This window comes from Nematolebias whitei, chromosome 11 (assembly GCF_014905685.2).
Source record: "Nematolebias whitei isolate Nwh7 chromosome 11, NemWhi1, whole genome shotgun sequence".
In the NCBI taxonomy this organism is placed as follows: Eukaryota; Metazoa; Chordata; class Actinopteri; order Cyprinodontiformes; family Rivulidae; genus Nematolebias; species Nematolebias whitei.
The window spans coordinates 4,974,015-4,985,507 of record NC_056508.1 but is presented as its reverse complement, the minus strand read 5'-3'; the positions used below and the strand labels follow the sequence as shown (position 1 = coordinate 4,985,507).

The following is an 11,493-nucleotide window of genomic DNA, read 5'->3' as shown; positions in this document are numbered from 1 at the left end:
TGAGTGTTGTAAGAAGAAGGGGGGATGCCACACAGTGGTAAAAATGGACTTGTCCCAACTTTTTTGGGATTTGTTGACGCCATGAAATTTGGAAACAACAGATTTTTCCCTTAAAATGATTCATTCTCTCAGTTTAAACCTTTGATCTGTGATTTGTGTTCTATTCAGAATAAAATATTAGATGTTGGCACCTCCACATCATTGCATTCAGTTTTTATTCACAATTTGTTTAGTGTCCCAACTTTTTTGGAATCCAGTTTGTATTAAATTCCCCTTCTTCATCCCCGATCTGGCCTTTTCTTTTTTTTTTTTTTTTTTTTTTGCAAGTGATCTCTTCCTCCTCCGTTGATGCAATAATTGGAATGGTGAGAAGTGAAGGAATTTGTCACGAGCAGTTTAGACTCAGGTCCAGCGTGGCTGCGGGAGGGTCTGGAGATTTCTTGGTGGGCTGGTCTGATGTGTGGGCTGCGCAGATCCAGCTCTCCCTGTTTTTTTAATTTTTCATATCTTTTTATTAACAACATATAAACACAGAACACCGCTGCAGCTGAGGCTGCCAGTGCTCAGTTTTTTTTTCTTTTTTTCCCTTTTTTCCGACCTGTCAATCAATCCAGTAGGCGTGTCAGCAAATGACCAGTCGGCGACCTCAATTTGTGACGAAAGTAAACGCCCCTTGTCTGTGAAGCTGCTCTGCAGCTGCTCGGGGTGGACACTGGAGTCTGAAGTCTCAACCCTCTGCGTACAGTACACATGTACGTACGCGTGAACGTACGTACGCGGGATTATACTGGAGGCTTTAAGCTGCAGTAACGTTAGCAAACGTAAACTCACCAGCTGAAACACAGACACAGAGCCGTCCTTGGAGTTCTTTGATGAAGCCCGTCCGGCCGTGGAGATGTTGATTGACTCCGTTTAACACTCACAGACTGACTCACGCTGAGAGGAGGAGGAGAGGCTGCTGTCCGTCTTGTCTTTTTGCAGAAAAACACAGAGCAACTTTCTGCTCGTGTGTTGTCGAAGCCGTTCGACAACACACACTGCACATGTGAACCCTGTCTGTGGGCGTCACCAGCACCGTAGACATACATTATTCATAGATTAGGTGCAGCAGCTCTATACAGCTCTGGGTGTAAACACGTAGTCTGTTTGTCATACGTCTGGTGTTTTACCTGCCTGCATGATGAAACCATGTGACAAGTTACAGCCAATACTGAAACTTGACACAGAAAAAAGAGTGACGTTTCAATCCATACACCGAGCGGTGCAGTTCGGTCGGTGCCATTTAAGAACCTCAGTTTGGTACTCAACCCTACATGTCGGGGACGATCATTTAAGGATGTTTTCAGTGAAGACAGCTGCTGCTGTGGTGTCCATGATGTCTGTCCATCATGAAGGATGTTGTTGTTTGTTGTTGTTTTCTGGAATGAGAGAGTAAATATGTTTTATAGCATTAATTACAGCAACTCAAGAAATGCCTTGTTTCACTTACAGTGTTGCGTTCAGGCAAATAAATAGCCCAAAGAGCAATTAAACACACTCACACACAATATACTTAATTACACACATTTGAGTAGATGTAATAAATTACTTTAATTCATGTTTAAATGCAATTCATCCTGCCATACCTGCAGTATCTTCAGACTGCCAGCAAATTAAAAGTTGAAGCTTAATCATTAAATTATTATCTTTGTGTTAGATTTATTTATAAATCACATTTAAACACTGATTGTACCAATTAAATTAAATACACGTTCTTTATCACCGTCATTAATCAGAGAACAAGCAGCAGCTTCAGCTGCAGAGAGACTGACGTTACGTTTTCTCTCTTGAAACAGAATAAATGTTGAATATTGTAGAGACTCACCTGCAACACATGACAAGTTGTATCAGCTGTTCAGCTCCTTCCTCCTCCTCGTGACTCCGACATGTTTACGTTTATCTCCGTGGTTCTCCCGTGTCGTCACTTTTCAAAGCTGCATGTTTCTCATTTTTTTATCTTTGTGAAGTTCTCCCACTCTTTGGAGGACTTGAGTCGAACTGTTTTCTCTGCGTCAGTCATTTGTAAAATTTACTTAATTTCCTTTGAAAACAGCCTCTGCTCTGCTTCCTCCTCCCCCTCGCTCTGTTCAACTCGTGCTGCAGAGTTTTTTTTTCTTTCAAACTTTATTCAGTCAGCCAATATTGACAATACACTGCAGGTGAACAAAACGGCAGCGCCGTGAAAGACGCATAATCACGCAACACAACGAATCGATAATGAAATTCATTGCCAACACTTTTAATCATTGATTTTTATCGATTTTATCGATTCGTTGTTGCAGCCCTACTTGTCAGCTTTGAAAACTTAACCAAGCTCGTTAAACAACGTTAAAGCCGTGACTGTTTTCTCTGCATGAGATTTTGAAAGTGAAACTAGTTTGGACAGTACAAACTGGAACTTGACTGATTTATGCAGCACATACTGGTGCCGTAAAGAGAAGCTGTTGTAACGTTTAATTAATAAAATAAAAGTTCATAAAAATTGTCTGCTGACTAATTTACTTAATCAGTGATTTTGGTCCTTGCTACTTCTGCAACAGCCCTAGATTTGACATCATTACATCGTTACTGCACATGTTTAGTTGATTATACCTTTGTAATAACTGCTGTTTATTTAGGATTCACAGACTTAGTGTTCCAAGTACTTTAGTATTGCACTAAACCCTACTCTTTCATACCTGTAAAAAATACACAGGTGTCTCGACAGCCATGTCTTTTTCATAAAATGTTAACGTAAAAAGTGTTACCATTAATAATAATGTTATTATTATTATTATAGGTTTGAGATGAACAGAATTCGAATACATGTCCTGCCCTCAAGTCGTAACCGGGTGACCCAGACCTGTCGACCTCAGGAGCCCCAGTCTTGCTCCTTTACTCTGCGACCATGTTCTCAGCCCCGTCTGGAAGGCCTAGAGTTCTGCATTAAACACATTCTGGAGGACAAGAATGCCCCCTACAAGCAGTGTAGCTACGTTTCTGTCAAGAATGGCAAGCGCTGCCCCAATGCTGCTCCTAAAGCAGAGAGAAAAGATGGGTAGGTATAAGGTCATGTCTTCATCAGCTTTTAACAAAATCAAGCTTTGCACAAGTTAAACCTCAGCTTTGTTCATTGTAGCCCCATTTGGAAACATTATCTCACAAAAATCCCAATTTTTGTCTTGCAGAGTGACTTTCTGTGCAGAACATGCTCGCAAGAACGCCATGGCTTTGCAAGCTCAGATGAGAAAGGCTTCTTCTGGTCCATCCCCAGAGGCTTTGTTATCACAGCTAAGCTGTCACCACCGTGCAGAGACTCATAACCTAGATGGAGGACGCTCTGAAACCAGCCGCATTCTAGGTAAAAAGCCTTGCTTTGATTTTTGTATAATACATTTTAACAGGTAAGTAAGTTGAGAACAACTTCTCATTTACAATGAAGACCTGGTTAAAAGACAGCAACACAAGTGGATAGAGGTGTAACGGTACGCTAAATCACATTTCAGTTCGATTTAAAGCAGGGCTCGGCTCGGTTCATTTTTGGTACAAAAAAAGACAGTGAAGACTTACAAAACATTTATTTTGAAAAGATGTCAAGTAAACAATACGTTTGTATAAAAATAAATAAAAGTGACCCATTTGGATGATATTTTAAATAAACAACACTCTTTACAATAAATAAACTATACTAAGAATAATAAAAATCTTAATAAATACAACAAGAGTCAGAACCAGAACAATAAGCAGCAACAGACAGTTTACAATCTTAACTAGTCAAGTTTAAGTTTTTGGTCAAAAAGACCAACTTGTCCACATTTTCTCCTAAAATCACAGATCTAGTTGCAGTGAATATCTCTGAACATCTCCAGCGGTGGAGGAAACCTCTCACTAGCAACAGTAGCAGGAATAAAGAGGTAGAGCTTTGATCGTTTTCAGTGTGGCTGCATTTGGCCTCATTATTAGTCACAGCCTCTTGGAGCTGCTCCCACAGGTGGAACAGGTCCCTGGAAAAGTTCAGTTCACTCATCACACACTTCTTAGCTGGAGGTGATCTCTGGTGGACTTCCCTGAAGAGGAGGAAGACTCAGCTGCTGTCTCTGTCCTAGACTGGGAATAAAACACAAATAGGTAAAAAAAAAAAAAAGAGTTCATAAGATTATAATAATAAAAAAAAAGTTAAGTAGATAATAATAAAAAAAAAACAATACCTCTTCTTGAACAGTTGTTATGAGGTGGTTGAATCTCTGTCATCATCATCATCAGGGCTTTAATCTGGTCCAGGGCTTGTTGACAATATCAGTTTTAGCTTTTTCATAAAGTGCTGCTAAAACTTTTTGGCTGAAGTGTTGACGTGATGGATGTCGTAGTGGGGCTCAATAACAAAGTTGTCTCAAGGAACTTTACAGAAACATTCACATAAAAGCCAATTAGTAAAGTTCTCTATCTAAGGAATCCAGCAGACAAGATGAATCTTGGCTTCGTTGCAGTCTCCCATCCTGAGCAAGCACAGTGGCAACAACAGAATACGTACGTAGATCCATAGCTTTCAAAACTCCTACAGCATGTCTTATTGCTCTGGACCTATCTGAATTACCTGATGAAGGTTGTTTAAATGCTGCTGTTATCGGTCTTTGCACCAATCAAGCTGTTATTCTGTAGAAGAGACATTCATGTTCGGATGATGTCGTTTCAAGAGCGTTAACAAGTTCGACGTGTTGCTGCTGCAGATCCAATCTCTGTGAAACAACGTCGACACAAATCGTTGTGTTTGCACTTGTCTTTTAACAAGAAAGTCATAATGTTCCCAAACAGGAGACCGCAGCAACATGCTAGGCTGCTAATGCTACGTGTGCTGCAAGATAATAGCACCGTGCTGAAACACGCATAGGAACTTTTGTTCCACGGCGCATAATCTCTCGTTAATAAAATTTAATGAGTGAAAAAAATAACCGAAACAGTACGCACATGGGCCGAACATGCCATACCGAAACGGTTCGGTACACCCACGTGTACCGTTACACCCCTAATAGCCAAGTGTTCAACCCTAAGGTCACTCAGTTCTGTTTTAAGTTCTCAACTGAGAAGACTTCATTAAATTTAGTGAAATATTGACTGATAAATCGTTTTGAAACATAATTTGACATATTACATATTTAAGCCGCCCTCTACTTTATGGCAGATGAAGAAAGTCTAAGTGAAGAGGAACAGGGACCCCTGGTCCTGGACCAGACCTGGAGAGGAGATCCTGACAGCGAGGCTGACAGCGTTGATAGTGACCATGAAGATCCACTGAAGTAAGCTACAATGTTCAGCCTGCAGCAGTCAGTCGTCTTTGACGCATTGCTTTGTCAACAACAACTCACTGTTTATTGAGAAATTTTATATTTGAAGTGTCAAAATAAATACAATCTAATTAAATAAAACAGAAGCATAAGCTTGGCTTGCACTTTTTAAACTTTTAGTGATGCTTTGTTTTTTCTTTGCAGACATGCAGGAGTTTACACAGCAGAGGAAGTGGCGTTGATTACTCGAGAAAAGCTCATTAGACTCCAGTCTCTTTACATTGACCAGTTCAAACGCCTTCAGCACCTGCTCAAGGAGAAAAAACGCAGATACCTTCATAATCGTAAAATGGAGCACGAGACTTTAGGTAAGTATATGAAGAATTGTTGTTCTGTTGTCGTAGAAGCAGCTTCTCCTTGTTGCACTTTTTGTTTATTTGTATTTGTTTATGACAGGAAGCAGTCTGTTGACAGGGCTCGAAGGTCTTTCCATGAAGGAGAGGGAGAACCTGAAGAAGCTCAAAGCTCTGCGTCGATATCGTCGCCGGTATGGTGTAGAAGCCCTTCTGCATCGCCAGCTCAGGGAGAGAAGGCAGGCTGTGACAGAAGGAGCCCCTCAGGTATTAACACAAGCTCAGAGCACTTTAAACTGGCTGGAAAAGGCTCGTTTTTGAAAAGCAAAAAAGGATGTCCCTACTCTTGAGGCTAAAAAGAAATCAAGCACATCTAAATTAAATTATAATTAAAGCTCACCAACAAAAAGTTAATCACCCAGAAGGAACGGTTTAATTAGGATGGAATATGGCTCACATGCAGATTAGTGAGGACTGTGCACTTTCCAACTTTGATTTGGACCCGACTTGGAGAAATTAATCTGTTTTTATCACAGCTCGTCTTGACTACTGTATGCACTGCATGTAGGCATGAGCCAGACCTGCCCGTCTACAGCTTGTGCAGAACTCTGCTGCTCGCCTGTTAACTCAGGCTCGTGGGCGCGAGCATATCACTCCCATCCTGGCGTCCCTTCTTTGGCTCCCTGTGCGCTACAGAATTCATTTTAAGCCTTTGCTATTTGTCTTTAAATACTTGAACAACCTTGCCTCACCATATCTATCTGAGCTGCTTCAGCCTAACTGTCCACCCAGATCCCTAAGGTCAGCTGATCGGTTGCTGCTGACAGTCCCTAAAACTAGGCTGAAGCTCAGAGGTGACAGAGCTGTTGCTGTTGTTGCAGCTGTTAGAACTAGGGCTGGGTACCTTTCTAAAAAAATCGGTACCGGTGTCGGTTCCTTCACTTCGGTGTCGGTTCCTGGACGGTTCTTGTTTCGGTACCAATTTTGTAATTAATATTAATTCTAACAAGAATAAAATTACGTTACACATTACAGTACAAATTGTGAGTTTATTTTTTAACTTTGGTATTTTTCTATTCCAAGCAGTTTTCTTTCATAGAAACAAACAAATAATTTCCAGTTCAAAAGACCAGTTACAAACCAGTGACACGTCAGTGTCTAATGGTCACTGCTACACTGAGGACCTTTTCACTGAACAGTTTTTATTCAGAAACATCATGTCTGTTTTCTCTGGACACAAACCAGCTGCTCCTGGCTGATGGTGTCTCCAGCAGTAGAACATGTTCACTCTGAGGCTGTAGATGATGATTGTTGCACACACAGATACCTGGTTGTCAGTTTGACATATTGTCCCTCACATCCCACCAGCAGGTCACTGGATTCACTGAGGTAGGGATGATGCAGACTTCTGCACCTCTGTGTCTCTGCCTGAATCTTCTCTGTGGTTCTCTGGGGTTTAGGGCTCTGATCATCTCCCTAATTGACATGAGAACAAAACATCAACAATAACATGGTTGTGTTATTATTGATCAAAAAACATTATCTAGGCTGAGAGATAAAAGTTTAACTGGTCAACAAAATCTATCCATCCATTTTCTTTACCCGTTTGTTCCATTTTGGGTCACAGGGGTCGCCGGTGCCCATGTCCAGCAATCACTGTGCGAGCGGCGGGGTACACCCTGGACGGGTCGCAAGTCCATCGCAGGGACACATAGAGGCAAACAACCATGCACTCTCTCACTCACACCTAGGGACAATTTAGAGTTACCAATCAGCCTAACATGCATGTTTTTGGTCTGTGGGAGGAAACCGGAGTACCCGGAGAAAACCCACGCATGCATGGAGAGAACATGCAAACTCCACCCAGAAAGGCCCCTGGACCGGGGTTTGAACCAAGGACCTGCTCACTGAGAGGCAGCAGCTCTACCAGTTGCGCCACCGTGCTGCCCTCAACAAAATCCTTTACAGTTTAATTTACCTCCAACATGCAGCTCCACTATAGAAAAAGCAGCAAACTTTTAACAACAAAGTCTGATTGTCCTGTGGCCCCCCCACCTCGCTTTTCTTTTGTCCTCCTCACATCAGGGTCAGAACCTCCTGTGAGGAGAACATTAACATAAACAGTGAACATTAGTGAACTGTTTAAGCAGCTGACTGGATGGATGAGCAGTTTTAAAAGCTAAGATTTATGTTACTGTCAATCTTTAGTTAGCTTCTGAGTTTAGCTAGCTACTTAGATAAAATAAATTTACACACTAACATGTTAAAGTTAGCGTTACATGGATCATAATTTATTTCACCACGATGTACGTGTTAAGCTGCAGTTACGTTAAACGTAAACTCACCAGCTGAAACTCACAGAGACGTCCTTGGAGTTCTTTGATGAAGAGTCCGGTCGTGGAGATGATGAATCAGGATGTTCAGGCTCTCACAGGCTGACTTTAATGCTGAGAGGAGGAGGGGGGAGGCTAATGAACCCTTCTCTCCTCGCAGAAAATCATGGAGCAACTTTCTGCAGCGCGTGTTGTCGAAGCCGTTCGACAACACGCGCTGCACACGTGAACCCGTCTGTGGGTGTCACTAGCACCATAGACATAATTATACATAGATTAGGTACAGCAGCTCTATACAGCTCTGGGTGTAATCTGGGTGTAGTCTGTTTGTCATATGTCTGGTGTTTTACCTGCCTGCATGCTGAAACCACGTGACACGTTACAGCCAATACCGAAACTTGACACCGAAAGAAGAGTGACGTTTCAATACATACACCGACCGGTGCAGTTCGGTTGGTGCCATAAAAGAACCTCGGTTCGGTACTCAGCCCTAGTTAGAACGAGAGATGGATGCGGGTCACGGTTCACTGCAGCTAGCTGTTGCTAGCCGGTGGGCCTTAGGCCTCCTCTTGAACCCAGGACCCGCCTCAAGCCCACGCTGCTCCCCCGGCTCAGACCTCCCTCAGAAGTGGCACTCACACTAACAATAAATCTAGGAAACGTGAATTCAGTTTTTCCAATTGTATTAAAATCAAGGCAGGAAAAGGTTACAGTTTACAGCGCTGGCCTCTCCGCTCTACGACACGGAGATCAGAAACTGGAAGGGGCCGATGTCCCATGGCATTACAGATTTATAGGCCCTAGACTCCTCCTTCGCAGAAGGAGAGCTCAACCTGTCACGTGTATGAGGGGGAGTGACTAAGTGTGATCTTAACGGATCTTATGTGGTTTGAAGTGTAAGGAAAAATGAGACGGTGCTTCAAAAGCCTTTCTACGTGATGTAACAAGCAAAAGAAAACTCTTTCCTTGACGGATATTGAATCCCTGGGAGACTCTTTTTATAGTTGCTGGTTCCAATTAACCCAGTCAGAACCGGGTCATAATTTCATTATAATCCCGTTTCTGAGCAGATCAAAAAACCCCAGGTCCAGTCTAGATAATTTACTAACACTCCCAAGATGTGGAACAGTTTACCTTTGAGTGTCAGACAGACCTCTCTTCCTGTTTTTAAATCTCTTTTAAAAACACACTTTTGTTCTTTGGTTTTTAACACACCATGATCTTGTCTTGCATGGCACCTTAAAACACCCCTGCTGTGAACCTGGTGTGTGTATGTTTTTATTGTCAATCTAGTTTTGTCCTATTGTACAGCACTTCAGCTACACCTGCGGTTTTTAAAACATGCTATAGAAATAAGGTTGATTGATTGATTGGTAATTTCTGGCATATCCAGCCCGGGTAAACCCATGCATTAAGGTGGCCCAGTTGATAGGCCACCTAAATATAAAATGTTTACTAGTTGCATATTTTATTATTAGTGTTGATCTGTTGAACTGTTGGCCGAAGACTTCATCGTACTGGTTCAGTTTGCATCTGGTCCTGAACAAGAACATGGACACACTCTGATTCACATTTTAACACAACTTTTTTCATGTCTTGTGGCACCTAATGTTCTTTTTTTGTACGAAATTGAGGTAGATCCTACTTTTGTTGTGTATATTGTGTTGAAAGTTTTGAATGTTGCAAAATATAGTTTTCAAATAGAAGCTGTACTGGCGTTGCTAACAGCCCCTTTTGTGTCACTGATACCTTTTCTTCAAATATTGTGTATGTTTTTGTTCTGGTTCTGTTGCAGCTTCACTCAAGAACAGTGAATGAAAACTGCATCGCTTTTGTGGAGGACACCAGATGTACCAATCCCTGCCTGCCAATGGCTCGACACTGTGTCTCACGTATCCTTGAACATTGTTTAACTTGAGGTTTTGTTTCATTTACGTTGATCCGTTTTCAAATTTGTAGTCCCAGATGAGTTGATAAAACCGGATATGAGCACTTCTTAAAGTTTACTTTTAGTTTCTGCTGATTTTATCTCCTAGTCTTTTCTCTCAGCCTTGGCTCTTGATCAAAAGCTACAGCGTGCAGTAGCTGTTAGTTTTTAAATGAGCCTAAATAAACGCCTTCTTGTGGTCTGTTGATTTGTTTCCCCAGACTTAAAGAGGGACTTATCACCTCAGTTAGAAGGAACAATGTTTTTCTGATTACCTTAAACCTGAACCCCAAATTATTTAAAGCTGTGTTATTTTTATAAGTTATGTACTGATACTGGCATACATGGTAGCAGGGGCGGACTGGGACAATAATCCAGGCCGGGAATTTTGATACCATCCCAGGCCACCACCACCTGATTAACGCAAACCACCAAGACTGAGTTCAATTGAGCGCACTTTGAATGCATGTTGTTTGCACACGTCTAACTGAGTTTTCACTTATTGACTATTTATATGTATTGGCTATTCATATAACAAAAAAAAAGGTCTTAATCTCAACGGAACTTTACCTGGTAAAATAAAGTTTAAATAAAATATTGTAATACAAGGATTTTAATATTCAGATAATTTATTGGAGTAATGAAGGGTATACACAAAATATCCTCAATAATCCAGGTAGAAATTCTAAAAAAGTTAAGTCAGGTCCTCTGGACAGATTAAAAAAAAAAACAACTTGTTGAAACGTTTAGTCTTTAATCCAAAAGACTGTCAGTTTGAGAAGCTGCAACAAACTTAGTTTCAAATAGTCTCTTTTCATAGTGGATCAACCAGTTTGTTGCTGACATCCAGAACTAGCTGTTAACATGATAAAGGAGGACCATCATCAGCCTAACAATGGATCGTTAGTGCTCTAGGCTGTTTGCTATTCACAGGGGGCTGAGAGATACCAGCAATAACAGCATTGTAAGAGGGCTACAGTTGGACACAGAGGCCTCTGTCCCTGTTTAATGATGGATGAGTTCTCATCACAAAGATGGCTTCCTTTACTCCTCTCTCAAACCAACACTTCTCTATCAAGGATGAGCACATCTTCATCCCTGAAAGTGACTGCTGGCCTGCAGATGAGTGTAAACCACAGAGTTCTCCTGGCCTGATGATGTTGCTCTTTGGCCCAGCACAGAAGAGCAACATCTTCAGGCCAAGACTCGGCAGTTTACACTCATCTGCAGGCCAGCAGTCACTTTCAGGGATGAAGATGTGCACATCCTTGATAGAGAGGAACTATGGTTTGAGAGAGGAGTAAAGGAAGCCATCTTTGTGAAAAGAAACCATTGTTAGGGGTTGTTAGGCTGCAGGTCTTCCTTATGTTAACAGCTAGTTCTGGATGTTAACAACAAACTGGTTGATCCACTATGAGAAGAGGCTATTTGAAACTGAGCTTGTTGCAACTCCTCAGACTGAACTTAGTTTTTTGGATTAAAGACAAAAGTTTCAACAAGTTTTTTTTTTTATTTGTCCAGAGGACCTGACTTAACTTTTTTAGATACAAAAAAATCTGAATTCCTAGACATTTCAACAT

The 11,493-nt window shown here is 41.5% G+C and overlaps 2 protein-coding genes across 3 annotated transcripts in view; both read left to right on the top strand.

The window, feature by feature from the left end:
• Positions 1 to 11,493, top strand: part of ccnt1 (cyclin T1) — a 43,482-nt gene that overhangs the window by 27,995 nt on the left and 3,994 nt on the right. The gene's annotated exons all lie outside the window — the stretch shown is intronic.
• kansl2 (KAT8 regulatory NSL complex subunit 2) lies at positions 2,799 to 9,943 on the top strand. Of its 2 annotated transcripts, none has more exons than XM_037684641.1 (6): positions 2,799 to 3,076; positions 3,207 to 3,379; positions 5,198 to 5,312; positions 5,505 to 5,668; positions 5,757 to 5,920; positions 9,782 to 9,943. In XM_037684641.1, exons 1-6 carry the CDS (start codon positions 2,826 to 2,828, stop codon positions 9,902 to 9,904), a joined length of 990 nt encoding a protein of 329 aa, XP_037540569.1. In that variant the 5' UTR covers positions 2,799 to 2,825; the 3' UTR covers positions 9,905 to 9,943. The 2 variants fall into 2 exon arrangements, with proteins under 2 accessions (XP_037540569.1, XP_037540570.1); XM_037684642.1 differs by having other exon boundaries at positions 2,819 to 3,076; positions 5,775 to 5,920.